The sequence below is a fragment of the Leishmania martiniquensis genome, chromosome 33, assembly GCF_017916325.1.
Source record: "Leishmania martiniquensis isolate LSCM1 chromosome 33, whole genome shotgun sequence".
Lineage (NCBI taxonomy): Eukaryota > Euglenozoa > Kinetoplastea > Trypanosomatida > Trypanosomatidae > Leishmania > Leishmania martiniquensis.
The window spans coordinates 1398077-1421570 of record NC_090168.1 but is presented as its reverse complement, the minus strand read 5'-3'; the positions used below and the strand labels follow the sequence as shown (position 1 = coordinate 1421570).

General features: G+C 57.8%; 3 protein-coding genes across 3 annotated transcripts; all 3 read right to left on the bottom strand.

Moving 5' to 3' along the window:
* Positions 1-550: 550 nt before the first annotated feature.
* On the bottom strand, positions 551-5188 carry LSCM1_02805 (uncharacterized protein; the record flags this gene model as incomplete). The annotated part of the gene is made up of 1 exon (XM_067320378.1): positions 551-5188. One exon carries the CDS (start codon positions 5186-5188, stop codon positions 551-553), a length of 4638 nt encoding a protein of 1545 aa, XP_067175753.1.
* A 5807-nt stretch (positions 5189-10995) lies between these two features.
* On the bottom strand, positions 10996-11967 carry LSCM1_02804 (uncharacterized protein; the record flags this gene model as incomplete). Its single annotated transcript, XM_067320377.1, has 1 exon — positions 10996-11967. One exon carries the CDS (start codon positions 11965-11967, stop codon positions 10996-10998), a length of 972 nt encoding a protein of 323 aa, XP_067175752.1.
* A 5348-nt stretch (positions 11968-17315) lies between these two features.
* LSCM1_02803 (uncharacterized protein) lies at positions 17316-23165 on the bottom strand (the record flags this gene model as incomplete). The annotated part of the gene is made up of 1 exon (XM_067320376.1): positions 17316-23165. One exon carries the CDS (start codon positions 23163-23165, stop codon positions 17316-17318), a length of 5850 nt encoding a protein of 1949 aa, XP_067175751.1.
* Between the last annotated feature and the right edge of the window lie 329 nt (positions 23166-23494).

Sequence of the window (23494 nt, the reverse complement as noted above, 5' to 3'; positions counted from 1 at the left end):
GCTCACGCCAAGAGGGAAAACATTCGGCGGCTACACAGCAACCGAGCTGCAAGAACGTCTCAGCACAAGACAGATATCCGTGTGAAACAAGATCGAGGACGCCATCGCCGCAGGGACACTGGAACAGCACACGCAACGGTGTAATAAAGGCCAAAAAAAGAGAAAAGGGGGGGGAGTGAAGTGAGAAGAGAAATAGGGTATGTGTGTGAGGCGATATACACAGAGAGATGATTGGACAGGCACGCATACAAAAAGAAAGGCGACGGGGGGAGAAAATAAAAGCCACAGCAGCAACAGAAGGTCCTTTGCAGCCCACGCCGGCACCCATACAAAGTGAGAGGGGAGACAGTAGTGAGGAGGGGAATAGGAGAGAATCTCTAGCGCACGAGAGCACAAAGAGTGCGGCAGTGTAGGCGCATGATGTGGCAACGACAACAGCGGAAAAGGGGGAGGCCGTGAAGGGCTGAGACGAAGAGAGCGGCTGGCGCTGCAAGTGGGAGGCGATAATAGGTGCAGAATAGTATGTGCAATATTGCCTATACGCTGCCGATTAGCGCTTGTAGACGGCCGGCGCGCTACCACCTGACGAGCTCAGCATGTTCTGCGCGTCCTTTAGCATCGTACCGATGCGGCTAATCTGTGCCAGCAGCTGTGGGTTCGGTGCGCTACCGCTAGCTTCGATCTTGCGCTGCATCGCCGCCACAGCCGGTTCTGTGTGGCTAATGAAGCGCCTCAGGCTGCCGCTGCGGAGGGGTCCATTCTGCACACGCATCATCTTGGCGGCCAGCTCAAGCACTGGCTGAGCCGCCTGGCAGGACTTGCCACGGATGCCCACCACGTAAATGCTGTTGCACGCACCACCAATGGCAGTACCGAGTAGTGCCGAGCTGCTACGGGTCGCGACAGCTTTCTCGTATTCCTCGATGTAGTCACCTGCAAGAGCGACAAGAAAGGACGAAACGCAGACGTCGCCGTCGGGCTGCACAATGCGCAGAACGACGGCGATGTAGCCCATGCCGCCTTTTTCACGCACCTCATTGCGCACATCTCGCACCGTCGGCTCCACCTGCGCCTCCGTGACGGGCACAATGCTCGCGCCGTACGGCACGTTGCCAAAGAGGGGCGAGGAGGCGATTTGGAGATCGTCGTAAGGGGCGTTGTTGGCCAGGATGTCTTTCACCTTGTTCCCTTTCGCCACCGTCGCCGACCAGAATGCTTCGCTGCCCTTCGGCAGGTCGCGCACGATGACGGTGATCGCTTTGACCGCCATGGAGATGCCCACCGTACTGCCGCCAAAGTCGCTCGTCAGCATGGCGGAGTTGTAGCCGTTGAGCACAATCTTGTGCATTTCATCGGCCACAACGGAGCGAATCACCCCACCCTTTGCCTGCACCACCTCTGTCAGGGTGTAGTGCTGCCCACTCACAATCAGTTCTTTGTCTGTTGCCTCCATCGTCGTCTTGTTGGGCTCACCGCTGGCATCGTCATCATCATCGACGACAACCGCAACAGTGCGGATTGGCGCCGTTGATCTTAGCCCCGCATCCCTCTGCGGCTTCTCCTGCGCCGACACAGCTGCAGCGGTCACCTCTTCAGGCTTGTCGCTACTCAGGCGTGGTGCCGGGCTGACGCGCTTGTCACCAAGATAGTATGCTGGCATGCTCTCTGCAGGGAACCTTAGAAAGGCTTGGTAGTCGTCGTGCATCATCTGCAGCCGCTTCAAGACCGCCGCGACCCTCTCGCGCTCCTCCCCTTCTGCCTTCGCCAGCTTTGACGCATGCGCCTCGAGACCCTTCTTGGCGTAATCGATGAACGCCATAACGCTGCCATCACGGCTCGTGTGGTTGGGCTGCTTAGTCAGAGCCTGTATGTCGGCCAGGCTGCCCTTGGCCGCGTCACTCGCCTCGTAGTCGGTGCCTAAGCACACGAGCAGCGCTGTGATGCATGGGCCACCGATCGCGTAGGAGAGAAGAGAGCGAGAATAGTCAGGATTCTTCGAGATGGCGCCGCACACACCAGCCGCCGTTGGCCCGGAGACGGCCATGAAGGAGGCCAACAGAACGTCGTTATTTGTCTGTAGTTGCTTCAGCACCGCTGTCATGACAATCATCGAGTCAGGCTCTGTGAGGTGGGCTGAAGCGGCCTTTAGCGCCTGTTCCAGTGCCGGCTTCACGTCTGCCGCTTGGCGTAGCGTCTTGTAAGTGGTGTCGAGAGGAAGCGGGCCAAAGAGCGGCGACGTCGCCGTGCCGAGTGGCTTGGGCCCCGCTGACGGCTCGCCGTCTGCCATGAGATCGCACAGCACCTGGCGCTTCAGCACAACAGACATGAAGAGCTCGACGAACGTATCCTTCGTGTTCCCCGGTGGAGGCTCGAACGCCCTCGTGAGGATGTTGACGACGCTCCTCCATGTATACTGGTCGCTAAGCGGCATGCCCAACTGCGTCTCAGCCGAGAGCAGCGCCACGTTGCGGCCACTCCCGAAAGCGGCGCTCAGCGTCTGGAGCACCTCCGATTCAGGCGCATCAGCCGGCATGGTGCGAACAATCACCTCATCCGCCTTTGTCCGCTCTGCCGGTATCGGCGTGGTGCCTTCAACGCACACGACAAGACGCACTTGCTTCTCCGAGTCCGGCTTCGCGGCAGCCGTGCCCGCCGGCTTCTGCACAGCGGCTTCATTTGGTGCCGTTGTCGAAGGGGCCGCGGCGGCGGCCGGCACCTCAGCCTTCTTTGCAGTGGGCTCGCTGCTCTGATGCTTCGCCTCCGGTGGCGCCGGGGGCGAAATGCTACTCAACAGAGCATACGCAGCCAGAGGCGTCTGCTCTGGCTTGGATAGCAGCTCCTTCGCGTCCTTTAGCATACGGTCAATCTTCGCGGCAGTCTCTGGGGGCGCATTTGTGCTGGCCGCCACAGCGCGCTCGGTGTAGTCGATAAAGCGCTTCATGTTGCCACTGCGAGTCGGTGTATTCTTGATGTCGCGCAGCCGCTGAGAATAAGCGAGGGCACCGCTGACCAGCACTTCTGCTTCTTTTTCCGGCACCTGCACAATAGCCACAGTGCGACTAGCGCCGCCGATGGCGTTGGTGAAAATGAGGGCCGACTCGCTTGTTGCATGCTTGTCGGCCACCCTCAGATACTGCGTGTTTGCATCGTCAACCATTGCCACCAGCATGGAGGAAACGTAGACGTCCTTCGTTGGCGAGGCGCCGCTCCCGACCACAGGGCGGATCTGCTTAATCTTGTACAAAATAACGGCAAGGCCCTGCCCCGTTGCTTCCGCGGCAGCACGGTTCACAACTTCAGCCGCCTCAGCCGCTGAACAGATGTCCTTTTCGGACGTATTCATCACGCATGGGCCGTAGATTGGGTTTGAGCCCATCTCCGCCTTGACCGGCTTCGCGTTCGCGTCGAGGAGGTCGACGATGTTGCCAGCCTCGGCGAACGCCACGGCCGACGCTTTCACTTCAGTCGCCTGTGTTTTGTCCTCCGCGAACGACCCCATCATGCGTTTCGCGACGGCAGTGATGGGGTCGGTGCATGCCGCGAACGGCTGTGATCCACAGAGGGCCAGCATGGACACGTTGTGGCCGCAGTGCGTCTGTTCCACAATGTCCGTCAGCAAGTCCGACTTTTCAATGTTAACCGGGGCCACCATCACCTCATCCATCTGGTATGCCGTCTTGCCCACTGTCACCGACTTGTCCTGCTGGTTCAGCATCGACTCTTTCGGCACCACGGCAATGACATGCACGTTGTCGTTCACCTGCTTCGTAAGGCGGTGCGAAGATGCCATCGACGTTGGCATGCCACGGTTTCGGCCCTTTTCTTCATTCTTCACGTCTGCATCCTTGTCTGCGGAGCGGTCGTTGACACCCTCCTCCTTCTCGGCAGCCTTGTTTGCCACGACGACATGCGTCGTCTCCGCCGCGCTGGGGTTCGGCTCATCGCACGCAGTGGCCTGTGCGCCCAAGCCCTTCGTCGCGTCTACGCTGTCATCCTTCGCCGCCTTGTCATCACTCTCCTCCAGCGCCTCCTCTTTAAGAGATGAAGATGGCGGCGGGATGCTGAGGTCCCGCTTGGGTTGCGAGCTGTAGCCTGACGGTGCACGCCAGAGCCCGCCGAAGGAGCCGCCGATGTACCCACCGCTGCTGCGAAAGCTTGAGCGGCTGTTGGTGCGGCCGATGCCGTACATCGAGCCCATACCATACATTGAGCCCATGCCATACATCGACCCTATCGGGCCACCCATGCCGTACATGGAACCCATCGGCCCGCCCATGCCGTACATCGAGCCCATCGGCCCGCCCATGCCGTACATCGAGCCCATCGGAGCGCCCATGCCGTACATCGAGCCCATCGGAGCGCCCATGCCGTACATGGAACCCATTGGACCGCCCATGCCATACATGGAACCCATTGGACCGCCCATGCCGTACATGGAACCCATTGGACCGCCCATGCCATACATGGAACCCATTGGACCGCCCATGCCATACATGGAACCCATTGGACCGCCCATGCCATTTTCCATGCCGCCCATGTAGCCGTAGTTGTCCACCAAGTTGCCATTCATGCTGCCGTAGCCGGCGGGGCCCATGGAGCCATAGCCACCGCCAAGGGCGTTTTGATTGGCTGCGTCCATAGTGTATCCGCCTGAGCCTACTGGCCCAAATGGTGTGGATCCCACGGAGGCTGTACCATTCGCAGACAATTGATTGAAGCCAGGGGAGCCGATGCAGTTATAACCATTGGCGCCCATAGGGTCCGGCGTGACCGGCACGGCATTGTCTGCTGTGTTAGCCCCAGCAGCAGCCGGCATGCCGGGAGGACCGCTGGCACAGGGCTTGGCGGGGAGGCCAGCAGGTGTGGCCTTAGGAGCCGCCAGCGAAGCCGCAACAGCAGCGCTGGCACTCGTTCGCGCGGCGTCGCTTGGCGAAGCCGCAAAAAGGGTGGCTGGGTCGGAGAGTGGAGCAGGTCCTCTTGCCGACAGCTTCGGTGCTGCTGGCGCTGCGCTGCTGTACTGGCTCGAGAGCTGTGCAGGGTTAGACCCTGACCTCGACGGGGACGCCTTATGGCCACTGCTGTTCTTGCGTCCCGAAGACAATGATGAAGGATTCCTCTCCCCCAGCTGAGACATTGATGATGCGCGGCGGTGGCCAGCCATGTCATTCCCTTTCTTGCGAGACGCCATTTTGCGTGTCGTGCTGTATCTCACTTGATGGAGCCGGTTGGGGATTGAGGGACTCGATAGAGAATGGGCTCGCAGAGATGAGCGAGAGGTGTAAAGAGACGCTCGCTCTGGCTGGGAAGAGCAAACGCCCCGAACGCAGCAATATTGGGCAGCAGCAGAGGAAAGGGAAGTCGAGAGACGAAAAAAAAAAATGAAGCCGAGAAACAGAGGCGCAACCTAACGATGAACTGTTGCGCCGGCTACACAGAGGAAAAAATGTGCGAGTAGGAAACACAGGCTGTGCCGCACGCCCTGAACTGTGCACGCAGACCCGCTCCGCGTTCTTCACGAAGCCCAATGGCGTAGGAAAGTGCGCTCGTCTGTACACACAAAATGGAAATGGATAAATAGAAGAAAACGAAAGGCAATCGATGGAGACACGTGCACGTACAGTGAACTGAGTGGAAGAAGAGAAAATGCGGGAGACAAGAAGCGGGCCTCTGAAGGAGGAGAGAGGAGAAAGGAGAGGGAGGAAGGGGGAAGGGGAGGGGAAGACGCCAAGAAAGGGATGGGGGTGGCGTTGGACTCGCTGCGCTTGGTTTGTCTTTATTCAGCGGTCCTCGTGCTGACTGCTCACCTTCTGAATGTGCTCTTTTCTTGTCGCCGTTAGTACTTCTGCCTATGGCCGCTCTCTCCCCCTTCGCTTCCGCCACGCATGTTACGACGGCCACACAACTCCTTGGCTGAGCCAACACACGCGCACGGTGAACGAATGGAGAAGAGGAGAAAATACGGCTAAGAGGACAGAGAAACAACAAGGGCAAAGGCAAAAAGAGCGATACAGACAGGAATGTGATACTGATCGCATAGACGTTTATGTGGATGTCGATGTGTATGTGTGTGTATGTATGTGTGTGTGTGTTTGTCGTTGAGCAAGCGCGTCGGTGAATGGGAGGAGCAGTAGAGGCGGAGTAGGGAGAGGACGTGGTCCAGCACACCAAAAGAGATCATGGAGGTCGAAAAGCGACAGAGCGTGCGCCTCGTGCGCAAGCCCATCACAGCATGCGCAACACGGCTCCCACGAATGAAAGCCCCCCCCACTACCCCTTCACTAAGACGTGGACGAAGAAGGGGAGGTACCGGTTGCACGCGCATACGCGCACGTGTGACTCGCCTCTTTGTCGACATCTGAAGCGCCCCCACGTTGCTGTTCCCTTAAAAAGCTGCGGTACACCGGTACTGGCAGGAGCGGTGAGGACAAAGCAGAAGAGCCACCGCTGCCGTGCATGGCAAAGTTGAAAGCCTCTTCTCCCTCATCGGCCGCACGCCACGCAGTCAGAGCACGTCAATACCAAATTCGGCCACGCACACGCAGGCGTACACGGAGAGGCACAGCAGGAAGGAGGGCGGGCAAGACGAGGGGTGAAAGAGCGGCAGAGAAAACTTCTCAAGGGAAGGGGGTAACGCATCGAAGTCCATCAGCGGACACAGTGCGCAGCGGAGGCGCCACAAGCACAGAGAAGAGAACACACGTAGAAAAGCAAACGACTTACCGAAAGGCTGCATGAGTGCTAGTATATTTTTCTTCCGAGTACAACAAAATACATCCATTCCTCCCAGAAACACCCACCGAAAAAAAAAGACATTCACACACACACATGCATGTGTATATGCGCATCTGTGTGTGTGTGTGTGTGTGTGAATGAGCGAGGAAGAAAGCCGCCAAGACGTCTACACGTCTATACTGAAGAAGAAAGAGCAATGAGGCGAATGAGCGATGCCAAAGCCTTCGCTTCTCCGTTAGGCACACATTTTAAGCAAAACAAATGGGCAGACGGAGCAGAGAGCTGTCAGCGAAGGCGAGAGGAGACTGCTCGGTGGCGAAAATCATAACGATAAAAATGGGCGCTCGCGAGGCGGCATCGAGCGCCTTCCCACCCGCTCGACGTCCCCCCCTCTCCCCACACACACACACGCAGCAATGGCAACGCCACCGAAAAGGAGTGCCGTACGCTGCCGCCAGTAAGTCTTGGGAGAGAATGCGGGGTATGCACCTGCGCTGCCATCAGGGACGTGAGGGTGGAAAATGTCCGAGCGCCACCGCTCCGTCACACAAGAGTGCGGCTTCATTGCCTGCGTGCACCCATGCCGTGCTCTCAGCATCGCCCCACCCTCCAATAGCTGACTTGCACCCCTCTTCCTCTCACACTATTTCGTCTTTCCTTCGTCCCTTTCTCATTCGAAGGCTCTCCGCTTGGTGCTTCTTCGCAATGGTTCGACAGGTGAGGGAGAAGCAGCGCCACGGGAAGGAGAAGGGGAGGGGGAAGAGACAGTCACGAGCGGGGCACACGCGGAGCGAGTAGACGAGATGACATAGGTAAAAAAGAAAGAGAGAGGGATGCAGAATGCTACTGCAGGAAAAGGGAAAAAAGGGTAGCGCATGCGTCCTTTCGTCGATCAACGGAGCTTGCTCGCAGCTGGGGGTGCGAGGAAGGCGCAGAGGGAGGCTTCTTTGCGCCAAGCTTGTAGCGACGCTCTGTGAAGATGTCTCACTAAGGAGAGAGCGGTATGTGTGGTGGAAGAAGCGCACCGATTGAAGATGGGGGTGAGCGCTATAGCAGAGGGGCAAAAGTGGAAGGGGAATATCGTCCCTTGGGGGGTGCGTTGAGGTCCGAGTGCAGCACGACGGTGTTGCCGGTGGCGGGGGCGCGCTGCAGCAGAGCTGCCCGAGGTGCGCCATGATGCCAGTGAAGAGACAGCAGTGGCTCCGCCCACAGAAAACGAAAACTGTGGGGGCGTAGGTAAGGTAGTGCCATGAGACGGCCTCTGAGCGCCTCTAGTCTCTCATCTGCAGACGCGTCGAAATTCTAAAATCGCAATAGCGTCCTCTACCCGGAGAAGTAGAAGTCGGAGCTGCATCGCTTTGTACGGCATGCCCTATCCCGCAACCGCGAGGGGCGCGCCTGTGGAAACCGGGTGAGTTGCATGACGCACGTATGTACGTATGAGCGTGTTCGCGTGCTGTCGAAATGGCGCATGCACGGCGCCAGCGCGACAAAGACGGGCAAAAGGGCGAAGAAGACGTCTAGATGAGAAGGCGTAGCGCCGATGATGTGTTGCAAGGCGACGACGTTAGACGCAGGAAAAGAATGGGAAGCCAGTGAAGTCATGAGTACGCGAGAAGGCATGGAAGCGAAATGTCCTTTTCTCGGCCACGTAAGCGAAGGAGCATGTGATACGGCGTGGACACAGAGGAGGTGAGGCAAAGCGGGGAAGCCGCGCCTGCGCTTCCCGGCTTGGCGCGTCTGTGTCTTTCTGTGCGCCTGCGGAGGGTTTCGTCACGCCTCCACAGATATCCAGGCACACGCAAGAAGACGCCCCCCTGTCTGGCCCCTCCGTTTTCCTTCGACGTTCGCTTTTCTTCTTTCCAACGCCTTCTCCAGGCGCAGAGGGCCAAAAATAAGTTGAAGACCAACACGCGAGAGGACGAGGGAAGAAAGGGGGCAATCACGACACATCCGAACGATCGGTGAGAGAGAGAAACATTAGACACACTGCATCGCGGAGAGGAGAAGAGTGGAGCGGGGACCAGGGAAAGACGGAGACTCTTTCGCATGCTCCAGAGCCCTTGCAGGCCATTCCTCCGTACATTTTTGTAAAGGCACAGAGTGAGAAGCGCTCCAATCACAGCTTCCTTACGCCCGCTCTCTTTCACGTGTGCGTGCCTCACCTCGCTGGCCCGATCCTCGGCCTCCTCCCAGCGTCCCTCGAAGCCACGGCGATACGGAAGAGGGGTGAGACAAAACGAGCGCAAATGAGAGGTCGACACATAAGACAAAACGCGTGCGGGCGTGGTGGCGCCGGGCACATATGGGAACTGCGCAGACGGCGTACATCCGCCTACCCTCCCCCCTCCTACTCCCTCCTCCCTCGTTGCCTCCATCGGCTCTAGGATATACAGAGAGAGAGAAGCACACCACTTTGAGAGAGTAAGACGCTCACACACACGCCTTGAGCAAAAGCTCTCGATCAGCACGCCCGCAATGAGAAGAAGAGTGAGGGTCACAAAAACAAGAAAAAAAACGATGAACCACTGCTCCCCACCTTTTTTATATATTGCTCCTGTTGCTCAGTGCTTCCATCCCTGCGTGCCTATACACATGCGCTAACAACCCCACAAGAGGGAGAGGAAACGAAGAACGCGCCATCAGAGGGAAAAGAAATGGAATAAAGAGAAGCATGTACAACATCCGTACGGACGAAGCAGGGCAGAATCCCGCAAGCGCTCGCGCACATACGCACGCGTGTGTATCTGCCCTTCTGCGATCGTGCTCTCAAGACCAAAGCCCTGCACACCTGTATATGAGAGTGGGCATGCGTTCACATGTGTCCGTCTGTGTTTCTGTGTGTGTCGGTGGTGGGGGAGGGGGGTCTCCGGTCGAGCAGTCCCAGATAAAGTGACGATACGGGTAGCCGGAGAAGAGCCGAGCCTCGACAAGGAAGAGACGGCGTTAGAAGCAAACGCCAGCGAAGGAGAGGAAGAGGGAAGGTCAGAGGGGCACCGAAGACAGTCGCACACGAAAGCGGTTGCACGGGGTGAGATGCACAAAAAGATGCTTCTGCGCAATAACGTTGGAGACTCAGACAGAAACGTGAGCGCGCCCGATGATGGCATACATGGGGACCAGTCCAGTACACATAGGCGACCCGCACATACATTCGGTACGAGGCCGAAGGGGATGGCAAGTAGGATTGCATCGCCCTACGAAAAAGAAAGGAGTAAACCAGAACAGAGAAGACAAGCAGCAGAAGGAGGCGTCAGCCAAAACACCCGCCGCTTCTCCTCACCTCCTGGAGAGTCGGCGAACATCCACGCGAAAGGAGGAAGAGAGAGAGACCCAACGCACATCACGGCAGCGGGGAAGCAAGGCGGCAGAGAAGGGAAAAGCACAACGAGAATAGCGGGGTAGCGGGAGCGAAACTAATCAATAAGTAGAAAAGGGCCATCACAGGGAGAGGAGGAGGACGTGGGGGAGAGAGGGACGGACGAGGAGGGGGGAAGAGGGGGGGCGGACTGGCAGAGAGGGGAAGGGAATGAGAGGTCGGAACAGGAAGGACAGCCACGGCGAAGAAACAGAAACGGTGGAGAGGCGGCGACACATGCCGAGAAATCAGCGAAAGAGAAAAGAGAAGCGCGAAAGAAAAAAAGAGTATGCAGGTTGGATAGCGACTTGACGAGTACATGCGGAGACTGTCAGCGGCAATGTGCATGGGCGCAAAGAAGGAAGAGTTGAACGTGAAGAAAGAGCAACCGAAAACGGGCAGAGGTGCGGTACGAAGAGGAGAGGGGCAAACCAGCAAACGGCAGAGGAGAGGAGGCGATACCACACACGTGCGCGCGCACACACAGACTCATGCCATTGAGGAGAGGGGGAAAAGAGTCACCGTTGAGAAGCGACATGCAGCGAAAAAATGGATGCTCCCCCCTCTGAAAAAAAAGATCACGGAACAGAAATAAGGGCAAACGAGAGGGAGAGAGAGCGGAAGGCGAATAGAGATCGCCCAAAATACATGAGAATGCAAGGAACGATATGCGTCACGAATTCAAAAACATCGTACCAAACCTTTCCACGCTGGTGACTGTGTGTGTGTGTGCGTGTGTGTGTGAGCGAGTGGTCCATCGCACCTGTGGTCCTGGCCTTCTCTCTCCCTCTCATGAATCTTTTGAAGCGAGGTCAAGTTCCGCTTTGCTGTTCGATTTTATTCCTGTTGCGAACCTCTTCCTTCTGTTCTCTGTCTGACTTAGCTCCTTCCCCGTTGCTGCTTCTTCAGTAGTTCGCATCCTCGTCAACATCCGAAAATGCGTCACTCAAATTGCTATGCGAGTGGACATCACTCTGCTGATATATCAGCGGCATCACCGGTCCCTCCTCGACCGCAGTGGGCACCATGTACATACTTGAACCAAGCATCGGAGGTGGTGGCATCATCGACTGCCGTAGAGCAGGTTCGTCCGTGCTGCGCGAGTAGTCATTGCCACCCGCGGACTTCTTGCGGATCTCAACATCGCCCCACTGCTCGCCATTGCGCATGGCTGCTTTGCGCTTGAAGTTGATACCACCGTACCCAGTTGCCGAGCGGCCGTCCACGTTGCGGCGGTTCGTCACGCGGCGCGGCTTGCCGACATCCTCGCCGTCCTCGATGTCGCCACGGTAGCTTCGCACAGCTTTCAGCCCGTCCATGCGCCGCTCCTCGCTACGGCACGCCATATCGCCGTAGTACTGTTTCAACTCCTCGCCTTCCTCCTCGTCGAGGCCGCGCACACTCATGGCACCGCGCGTGCTAATGGCCACCTGGGTGTCACGCTCCCGGGCGCTGACGAAGACACTGCCGTGGCGGGCCATTCCCGTGCTGCCGCCCTTGCTGCTGCGCGAGGCGAAGGAGCGGCTGTGTGTGATGGCACTCTGCTTGCGCTCCATGCCCGGCGGGGGTCCTGTGAAGCTCTTCGTCGACTTGAGCGCCGTTGGGCGATCACCGTCTTCCAGTTCTGCATATCCGTTGTTGTCTGGGCCGCCTCCGACGCCATTGCCGCCCATCGGCAAGGGGCCGCCACCGCCGGCGACGCCATTCCACATCGGCTGCTGCGTGTACAAGTCATGCTGCCCATACGCGTTATGGCCGCCATCCGCTTGGTACTGGACCATCTGCTGCTGGTAGTTGTAGTCTTGCATGTTGCCTGCAAAGCCGCCGGCGTAGCCATGATGGCCGCTGTAACTTTCATCGTAACCGCCGTAGTACATGGCTCGAGAGAGAGGGAGAGACTATGGGCGTGTGGGTCTGACAGTGGGCGTCCGTGTCAGCCTGGCGCCGGAAATCGGTCTTTATCGCAGCCGCTGCTGTGATCGCCAGGGCGATTCGTCTAAGTGGGAAGAGGAGGAATAGGAGGGGAGGTCGGCGGAGGACTCCAGTGCAGGTCAGGCAAATAGATCAAGAGAAAAGTGTGAAAAAGAGGAGTGCGGCGAAGAGAAATCGGCGCGTCTGAGAACGGACGGGGCGGGCCGAAGAAGAACAAAAAAAAAGAGAGGAGAGAGGGGGATGGCCTTATAAGGATGGCGTGGCACAGATGCGCAGAGACTTTAGGAGGAGAGAGGCAAAAGAATGGGAAACGGAAAGGAAAGGAAGCGGACGGGGGAGGCTGATGTTCACAAAGATGGGAAGAAAAGCACGATCGCACACACACACACACATGTATATGCACACTTACGTGGAAAGATGCCGCCCAACAGAAAGAAGACTGTTGGAACAGGAAATAAAAAACAAAGGAGGAGAAGCCCCTCACGCGCAGTCACCCGCACATGCACACAATACAAAAAACAACGGGACAGGCAGGACTCGCGCAGACGCAATCCTTCTGAGAGAGAGACACTGCGGAGCTGAACAGAGGCGGCGGAATCGGGGGCGGAGGCCACGAACGGTGGGCTGCGTAAGAGTTAAAACACAGTCCCTGTCCCGAGGCAGTACCTTGGGTGGATAGTTGACGCGGATGTCGGGTCAATGCCTGGATGGCAGAGCCTGCAGGGTTGAAGATGAGGTAAGATAGCGAGAGGCGGTTCCTACGAGAAACCCCAAGACGTGAAATTGGTAGGAGAAGCTCTGCGACAGCGAGAGAAGAGGAGGAGCGAGAGACGTAGTCGGAGAGCGTTGAAAGTAGAGGTTTGCAGCTCTTATTTCATGGGGTTCGACGAGAACGCAAGGAGGTCAAGCTGCACAAAAGCAGGAGTGAGAGCATCGTGAGTCTGGCTGAAAGGGATGTAGGGAGCACATACAGACGCGCACAGCGCTGCGTCGAAGCCGCTTCAGGCGGTGGTGCTTTAAAGCCTGCTTCCAAAGCGCACACGCCTCTCTCAACGCTCGAGAGAATACGGTACATGCCTCACCCACCCCCTCCATCCGCCCCCTCTGCGCACTGTCTAAGTGTAAGGATAAGCAGCACACCGTTGCCGCCGGGGTTGGTGAGGAGGAGGGGTCCACGGTACATCTCTCCTCCTGTTGATCCATCAGCGCTGTAAAGATGCTACGGCACTGCCGTGTTCTATTTTACGCGTTTGGTGTTGGATTCATTGTATGTTCTTCCCTGTTATAATGGCCCGAGCGTACCACAAGCGTGTGGAAGCAATACGACAGAGAGATCAAGACACACGCACACAGAGAGAGAGGGAGGAAGGGATACACGGGCGAAATGATGGCATACACACATGAGAGAGAGGGAGGAAGGGAAAGTGTTGAAACGATGTCGAAACGGTGTTGAGGTGGGAGCGCGAGTGTAAGGGCTGCGGTGCGCTCTAGAACTGGAAGAAGAAGAAACGCTTGCGACACACATTACCGCCAAACACATCAATGGGCTCTCTCTCTCACAAACACACACACACAAGCATGAAAGAACACAGACGTAACCATAGGCGTGAGGGTATTCTCGAAACGTGCAATGTAAGCCAACCATCGACGAAACCAGGGAAGGACAGAAAGGCCGAGGCGCGCAAGGCGGAGATACGAGGGGCAGAAAGGGGCGGAGGCAAACCCTGACGATTCACGGAAGGAAGCAGCATTCAGCCAAGGCACTACAGCAAAGCAAAAGCGTCAACGATCCACAGCACCCGTCAAAGAAACAGAAAAAATAACAGCGAAACAGCACTACAGGAATACACATAGAGGCGTGCGTAATGCGAGACAGAGAGAAAGGGGACGAGAGGCGGACGCCCAAAGGGGAGAACACGCATATATATATATATATATATATGTATGTATGCGATAAAATTGTCAACAAAAAAGTTCAAACGTGCGTGTGTGTGTCTGTGTACAACCGGGTGATAAGAAGAGAGATAATGAGAAGTGAAATGAGCACCGCCCCTGCCCGGGTTGCGTTTCGCACGCATGTGAAGACGCCATATACTCACCTGAAAGTCTATTACCTTCGATTCGATACGAGCCTCCACAGCAATGCAGATCTTTTTCCGTAAAAAGAAAAACACAAAAGAATAGCGCCAGAGCCGTCGACTACAAAAGCTCAAAACAGAGAAGGCGGGAGGCACAGCACTCGGTCCACACCCGGCCGCACACAAAGAAATGGAGGAAGGTTACCACACGCCAATGCCGCAACATTAGGGATAAGCGAGGCTCAGAAGGCTGCTGAGAAAGGCGAAACGGAAGGGTAGAGAAAATATTCTGTCCACAAACAACAACAGATGCCAGAAAGGTAAACCAAGCAGAGGCGTGCGTACAGGTCTGTCGTTCTGTCTTTGTATGAGGAAGGAGGAGGTCGTCGTCTTTTCGCCAGACGAGCGTATAGAAGAACTTTGCACAAGCGAAGTGCCTGCCCCTTCTGTAAGAGAGAGTCGGGAAATATGCGCCACCTGCAGCACGGCAACGAGATGCCGGCAGCAGAGTGACACGCACAACCTTCCGGAAAAGGGAAAGGGGGAGCAATGAGAAAACAGAATGAGAACACCTGAAAAAAGGGGGGTGGACGCGCACACACCAACTGGCATACGCATTCACTTAAATGGCGTAAGCCTCTGCGAGGGGAGGGAGGAAAGTGAGCAGACGATCATCGGCAGGGAGAGAATGAGGAGCGGCATAACAACGAAGGCGAAGAAAAAAATGTGAAGTGACTCTGCAAAGGCATACAAAGAGCAACGAAAGGGGAAAAAAGAACGACACAGAGCGGCCCCACGCAGCCCACGGTAAGAGAGTGGATACAACGCGAGAAGGGAATTTGGAGTAGCTGAGGAGAAGCAAACGTGCTGAAAGGGTGGATACATCTCAAATAAGCACGCGCTGGTCTAGACACACACACACAGACACACACACACGCCTAATGGTTGTTTACGCAACTGATTCGCGTAGTTATGGCGCAGAAAAATGGCAAGCAAAGGAAAAAGGAGCCAACATTCACGAACAGCATTCGCATCAACACGATGAGCTTTACATGCCACCACGCCCCCTTGCCCGTCATAATGGAGGGGGCGAGCGGCGGGAAAAGCTTTTTTTTTTTGTTGGTAACGAAAACACAAAGGAAAAATGCAGATGTGCCGTTGTGGGTCGACACGATACACACATAGAATACCAGCACAGGAGGACAGACCGATGTGGCAATACCTGCGCCACCACATATTTCCTTCCGTGCCCAAGAAGCAGTGAGGGGTGCGATAGGTGAAGGGCAGTCCGCCTTTCCAACTCCCACTTTCCCTTGTCGCATAGACGTTTTTCCTTTTGTGTGCGCTTTTCCTCGTCCTTCTTGTTGTTGTGCGCATCGATGTGGGCGTCCCTTGTCTGTCTGTGTGTGTGTGTGTGTTGGGGAGGGGGGCACGGATTTGCGGCGATTGACCTCCTCTCAGCTTTCTGACCGTCGCTCGCTTTGCATCTGAGCCCCACCGAGGAGGAACGCAAAAGAAAGGCACACACATCTAAAGAGGCCGGCGCGAACAGCAGCCAACGTGCCTCACTCCAAAGACGCCGTGAACACAGACTCGGCTTTGCCCTCGGAGTAGAGGCGGGCAGGAATGGGGGTTGCACACTCACACACAGACAATAATACAGCGAAGGAAATAGGCCGGCACAGCGAGTTCGTGCGTCGTTCGTCTTCCCTCTTCTCTACTGCCTACCCCGCCCACCTTTCCCGCACGAAGCCTCTGAGCAACGCGGGGTGAAACCGAAACAAGCATGGGCAACAGTAAAAAAAGGCCGGGCTAAAAAAAAAGTGGGGCGCAGAACAGTAAAACAAGCGAGACCGTGCAGGCACATACACACACCTGAACGTGCAAGTGGGCCGAAAAGGGGGCGGGAGAACTCATGCAGACGAAAGAGGCGAATGGAGAGAGGTGACGGTGAGAAGCCCAGGCACCCTTTTTTACACGTAACCAGAGAGGAAAGAGAGGAGGGGGGTGACATCAAAGAGGAGAATGAAAAGGCAATGATGCGGACGTGTTCGCAGCGAGAGGTGTGCACATGAGCTAAGTGAGCACTTGTGTGTGCGAGGGCGTATGCGCGTCTTCAAGGAGCTGAGACAAAACGGCGCAGAAGAAACGATGAAGAGAACCACATCGGAAAGTAAAGACGCATGCAAGGAAGCCAGCGAGGCGAGACCGGAAGCGGTGACAGAGAAGCGATCCGGGTAGGGAGACGGACAGGAAGCCATTCGTGTGCGTGCATACGCGAGCATCGGCGTCGAAGGACGCGTGAAAACAAATCAAGCGCGCCAACACAGCAGTGAAGAAAGAGAGAACAGCAAAGAGTTAAAGGCACACGAGCGAAGAGAATGAGAAAAGGACGGAGAGAGCGAAGGGAGGAAGGGGAGGAGGAGGGGTGTAATGAGGCATGGCGGTACACAGTGGGCAACGGTAACCGCACGCGAAGCCGCGACAACCAAAGCAGCGCGGGAGAAAAAAAAGGACGAGAGCTATTGAAAGCACTCATCTATGCACATGCGCTCCCATCCGCAGTCACATATGTGTACACAAAAGCGATAAAGACTGGCCGATAGACGGGAAAAAATGGGCGAGTGAGATGTGTTGATCATCACACACGAAGGGTGGACATGTGCACCCAAGCAGAGGCTCGTACACACCCGCAGAGAGAGTGGCTGGCCTTGCGGCGAGCAAGCAGAGTACATCAAAAGCTGACAGAAAGAAACACTAAGAGGCAGCAAGCTGCAAGGAAGCGAAGAGCAGCAAAAAAAAAACGCGTCAAGACAAGCTGCTGAAGCCGGGAAACAACATCGGTGACTATTGCAGCTCAGCAACGAAGCCCAAACGCACAAACCGACAGGAAGCCCACTGGAAAAGAGTGCGGGCGCGCCTTTAGCGAGACCGTGTCCCGTAAGCGAGAGGAGGAACGGAAGATATTTATATATGTATATGTGTATGCACTGGCGATAAAACAAGCTCCCGAAAAAAAATAAGAAGACAACACGAGAAAGCACAGTAAGATGTTCGGCAGTTTGTGCCTCCCTGTGTGTCTGTGTGTCCGTCTAACAGTTGTGGGGTCCCCTTTGCTTTCCCACGTGTTGTCCGCTCCCCACTGTATGTGCGTGTTTCTGTGGGGGGAGGGGAGGGGGCATGTGCGCATCGGCCTTCCCTCCTGAGGGGATAGGCTAGATGTAAGTTTTGGGAACTTGGCCCTCTGGTGACTCGACCAGCGCACGCGCGTCAACGACCATCTTCTCCAGCGAAGCGAGTCGCTGCGCGTAGAGGGCGCGCTGCCGCTCGTCCGTGATGTGTGCGGCGCGGCTCTTCACGTCCGCCGTGGCACTGGTAGAGTAGGCTAGAAAGCGGCGCACACTGCCGTTGCGCATGGGGCGGTTATCGACGGTGCGCATCTTTGCATACGTATCAAGACACTCCGCGAGACCCTCGTCGTCCACCTTGTCGGGCAGGCCGAGGAGGCCGACACTGAAGCAGCTGCCGTGCAGGGCGTATTGATAGAGCTTGCGGTCCACCTTCGGCGGCGCGTTTACCTCTACCGCGTGAGCGTTGGGTTGCGTGCCCAGCGCCATGAGCAGACTGCTCACGATTACGTCCTTCTTCTCTACGGTCTTCAGCACAAGGCTCAGAAGACACACTGCCCCGTCCTTGACGGCCTCCGCGCGGGCGGCGGTGAAGGCGTCATCGAACTGGCCAACACTGGTGAGGTGCTCCATCGTGGCCGCATGCACCCACGGACCGAAAATGAGCGAGCTACTCACCCTCATAGGGGCGTAGACGCTGCTGCCACGCGGCGCCAGCAGGTCCTTGGCGTTACCGTCATCCTTCACGGCGGTGATGGACATGTAGAGCTCCGAGTTCTCCGGCTTCCCTTTCATAACGTCGTGCACAGTCTTGGCGCAGGCGGTGGGGCCGGCGTTCGACCCTCCTACGTCGCAGCAGATTATAGCGGCGTTGAAGCCACCGACGAACTGCTGGGCCACAGCGTTCAGCTGTTTGGACCGCACAGGCGAGGAGTGGTCTAGCCGACTCACCACCTCATCGCACTCGACGGTGCGCTGCTCGCCGGAAATCTGTACCGTAATGTGCGTGTCATCCGTGCAAATCACCGGCACCACGGTCGTCGAGAACGGTACCTTTCGATTGGGCGTGATGACCACGATGGTCTGGATACGGTTGGGCTCAGCCAGCTTTTTCTTGGCGGCGTGACCACGCATCGGCGGCGCCGTCGGCGTCTTGGTAGACTGCGGCACCTTACTGGGCTCCCCAGGAGTGTTAGCGCTGGAGGGCAACTTCCCAGCGATTGGGCTGCTGCTGCTGCTGCTGTGCGCTCGAGTGGCTGGGTAAGCAGGAATGGGCGCCGTGAAGTCTAGCAGCAGCCTCTTGTGATCCTCGACGACGGGCTGCAGGCGATTAATCTTTTGTAGATGGCGCTCTTTCGACTCGCCTGATGCAGCCGTAGCGCGCGCCTGTTCCCGCTTCATTGTGCCCTCAGTGTATCGCACAAATGCTTGCACGCTACCGGTGCGGCTAACAAGATTGCGCTGCTTCTTGCTTAGCGCCACGGCAGTGAACACCATCTCCTGCGCCGACTCATCCTCGGCGCCGATATTCAACATGGTGACGGTGGCGCTGGGGCCGCCATAGGCGCTACTTAGTAGCGTGCGCCGCGCCACCGGTGCCTTCTCCAGCGCCTCCTTGTAGGCCTTCATCGAGAGACCTGCCAGCGTACCCGTCAACGATGCCACGAGCACGTCGCCCTCGTTTGTGAGGCGACGCAGCAGCCCCGTGCCCACCATCATCAGGTCGCCAGTGCGGATTTCGCCCAGGTAGCGCTCCGCTCGGGTGTGAATCTTGTCCATGAGCCTTGCCAGCTCATCCGCGTTGTGCGCCGCAACCGTGCACGTGTTACGGACGCGTGGGCCGTAGATGGGCGACGAGACGATCTCGAGCTTTTGCGACTCCGCCTTTTGTTCATCCAACAGCAAGTCGGCCACGAAATCCTCCGCCGACACGACGGTGAAGGTGAGGTCGACGCACACCTTCTCGCCAGGCTTACCGCCGGCGAGGGCGTTGTTCAGGCACTCCTGAAAGTACATCCACACAGGCTCTTCGGCCGACGAGTCATCCTTCACCGAGCTGGCGGAGATGAGGGAGCAGTTGTGTACCCCGGCGAAGCGCGCCTTGATCTCAGTCAAGTTCACCGACGGACTAGTGGTGGTGCCGCTGGAGCTCTTCACCCGCTTCACAATCTCATCAAGCTTGTAGTCTTTGCTGCCTAAGGAAAGCTGCTTCGCACCCGCCGCAACCTCCCGCTCTACAAAGGCGATCACACGCGGCTCCGTGAAACCGGAGGCCGGCTCCTCTACGTGTGAGCTGGGGGTCGTGGCGACGGCCGACTTGAGGGGTGACTCGCGCGGTTGCTGGTCGCGCGGCCAATCGCAGCTCCTTTGGTCAGTCAGGGGCTCATTGCCGTCCTGCCTTGCTCCGTCGGCCTCAGCAGGTGCCTCGTTCCTTGCCTCTTTGTCGCTGCCGCTCGCCGCGGCGTAGGCCCGCGGAAAGTTATTTGCGGGATCCGCCATGACCTTTTCATGGTCGCTCAGCATGTGCTCCATCGGAGCCATGACGTTGACGACGGTCGCTTTCTCCGCCGAGTCATCCGGGAGAGCCGCCAGTCGCTCACGGCGTCTGCCAAGTGAGGCTTTTGCATATGAGATGAAATTTTTCAGGCTTCCCGGCCGCGGCGAGCGGTTGCGCACCGCACTGGCGGTGCGTTGTGTACTGAGGGACGCCACGACCTCCGCCACCTGGTCCGCCCGGCTCAAAGAAACAACAAAAGCTGTCGTGGCAGCACCGCCAAAGGCGTAGCGAAACAGATCGTGCATACTGCGCCCCTGCTGATGCAGCAACTGCTCATACAACCTACACGTCGCGGATGAGGAGAGGAGCAGCGACGACACGTAGACATCGTCGCCCTCCGCGAAGGAGTGCAACACCGTCACGTGCACGGCACTATGGGCGTCCCAGAGCGGCTTCACCTGCTCCCGAGCCCTCTCCACTAACCCCCGCAGCTCCTCCGTCGCGCCAATGGGGTGCAGAGCAGCGCTCCTCAGTACCGGCCCAAAGAGCGGGGACGATAACACTTCGATCGGCTTCAGCTCCGCAGCAGTGCCGGTCAGATCACACGCCACACCGGACTCCCGCACCAGCGCAATAGACACGCGCACGCCCTTGCAGCCTGGATTCTCGAGGGCATTCACGACGGCCAAGAAAGCAGAGTCTACTGTCGACGACTCCATCGCGTTGGCGGCCGCTGCCGCGCTTTCTACCGCGACGATGGCGCCGTTGTACCCCTTGAGGAAGGCGCTCAGAACTCGGCCTGTCGCCTTCGTCTCCATGGCCCTCGACCTCGTCGCGGAGCTCATCACCACCTCATCTACAGCAAACGGCTGACCACCGGCCGTCACAACGCTTCCCTTGATGAAGTACGCACGCGCCTCAGCCGCATCTGCGATTACCACAGTAGCGATGTTGGTGCTGGGCGGCTTGTCATCCGCAGCAGGAGCAGCGGCAGTTGGTTTGTGCGTCGCCTCACCGGCGGCTGCAGCCTCCGGCGCCGCACAGGCGTTTACCTTGGCCGAAGTCGGCACAGTGCTTTTCACTTCCATTTGGTAGACGTGTGGTTCTGTGCTCTGAGGGTCGGACAGAAGCTTTTTCGCGTCCTGCAGCACGGCGTTCAGCCGCTTCACGTGGCTTTCAAGCTCCTCCTTTTCTGGGCCGGTGCTCGCGTCGCGGCACTTTAGCAAGCTCCTCAGTTGGTCCTCCGTAAAGTCGATGAAGCGGCGAACGTTGCCGCTGCGCGCAGCGTCGTTCTCAACCCCTCCGACCTTCGCCGCCTCTTCCAGTACCTTCGCGTCCTTCATGTCTTGGCTGACCGCCACAACGTGCACGCAGACTGTAGGGCCAGCAATCGCGTAGCGGAAGATCTCGCGCGCGGAGGCAGGAGCCTTGTCGATGATGCCATGGAACGCTTTTGGGCCAGTCCGACTGACGCCGATGAAAACAGATGACACAAACACCTCTCCCTTTTCCTCGGCTGAAACCTGCCGCATCTGCCTCACGACAACAATGCACACCATCATTGGCTCTTTCTCGCCACGCTTCAGTGCGGCATCGTAGAGCTTCTCGAAGTCGGTGCTGCTTTCGATTGGTATCGACCCGAGGCCAATGACGGTGGGCCCGAAAAGAGGTGAATTGCCCGTTTTTAGCGGCGCTGCCTTCGCACTGTCAACGAGGAGATCGCATGCCGTCGTGTTACTTGGCAAGCTGCACATGGACATTGATAAGCCCGCGTAGCTGTTCCGTGCGGGCCTCTTCAGCTCCCCGATCAGCTTCGACATGGTCGCCTCCACTGTCGCTGTAGCGGCAGCCCCTGCCTTTCCATCGTCGGCGACGAGGATGGCAGTATTGTGGCCAGCGAGTACGTGCTCGATGAGATCGTTTAGATGACGCGACTCGACAGGATTCTTCTTCTCGGCCGGTGTGTAAACCACCACCTCGTCCATTGGGTACGACTTCCCCTTCAGCACGCATGCGTCGTTTTTCTTCGTCACTGTTGGGCTACCGGTCCCCGTCTGCGCCAGCACAGCCACGCTGTGAATACGACTGTCGCTAGAGAGCACCGCCGCATGGTTGGCTGCCTCTCCGCTACGCTGCGTGCGCACCGCCGTAGGCGACGTTGGCGCCTCTGTCACTGGTGTGTGATCCTCCATCATCGGCTTGGCCTGCACCGGCGCAGTAGAAGCAGCAGCTGGCGGGTCACCCTCGGCCTTCGTCTGACTGGTTTTCTCGTCCTTGTTAAGATCGGTAGCGCTGTTCCTCGGGGGCGTCCCATCGGCCTTGGCCTTTGACTGCGCTTCGCCCTCGACAGCCTTCATGGAGGTGGAGGTAAGAAAGGTATTATCCCGCATACTGCTGCCACGCGACGACAACGCCGAGTCGGCGTTAAAGCTGCGGCGGGACCCGCTAGTGCCAAGACTGGGCCCGAAAGAGTAGGAGAAGCCCGGAATGGTCTGCTTGCGCACCACACCGAGGCCAGTGTGAGGGCCGTCGACTTGATAGAGGGAGCCGAAACCGCCGAACATGGACCCCGTTCCATAGCCATAAAGGCTGTTAATCACCGCCCTTGGCTCGTTGCTACCATAAAGAGAGCCTCCAGTGCCGTAGAGGCTACCTGTAGCACCGAGCAGAGATCCGCCATACAGACTGCCGCCGAAGCAGCTCACGCCGTAGGCGCCACCCATGCCGTACATCGAGCCCATCAGACCGCCCATGCCGTACATCGAGCCCATCGCACCGCCCATGCCGTACATCGAGCCCATCGGACCGCCCATGCCGTACATCGAGTCCATCGCACCGCCCATGCCGTACATCGAACCTATCGGGCCGGCCAGATGGCCCGTTGTGGAGGCGCCATAGGCACTGCTGTACGCCATGAACGGATTTTGCCCTCTGTGCACGGAACCGTCTGCAACGCCGGCCGGAGCTTCAGCGAGCATGGAGCCACTGCCGGACGGCTGCATAAACGATACGCCGTAAGAGGAGCTGGGCGGGTCGCCAGTGCCGCTGGGCCCCATCTTGCCACCATCAAAGCTCCCTATGGCTGAGCCTATTCTGTAGCCAGAGTCAGGCTGCTGCCCATATGCCGGCGTCCTCCGGCTGCACATTGATGTCGGATCGGCGGCTGTGCCTGATGGTGTCGTCTTGGGCACCGGCGCCGCAGCCTCCAATGATCCGGCTGGCGCTGAGCTGCCATGCTGAGTTGACGGGGAGAGCGCCGGATGCGCTGTGCTGTTAGCCGCGCGCGCAGCAGCAGATGGTGTGCCAGCGATCGCACCACTTGGTACGGGGCGAGAAGAAAAGCCGCGATCCCCCTGAGTCGAGGTCTTCAGCGCCATCGATGTCGCCTGAGACGAGGGCGCCTTTGCCGCCGGCTTCGTTCGCGTTCGGGTGGTGTGCATCCTGGAGAAAGTACCGTGCTGGGGGAGCCGCAGCGAAGACGACGTGCGCCGGTATCCGCTGTCCAAGAAGCCTATCGCTGCGCTTCTCTTCTTCGTGCAACGCGCGTTAAAGCAGCCGTGGATAGAGGTGCGTTCAGAAAGGAAAGGGAGAAGGGGGAGTCTTCCCCGGCAGTCCTTGACTCTTTTCCTCACGTTGGGGTGGAGGTCGGGTACGTCTGTATGAATGTCCGTCGGTGTACTCGCCGAATATGGCTGCGGAATTTCGTGAGGAAGCACCAATGACACGATCGAATGATATGCCCGCGAGCGCGCGCACACTTGCAGCGCTG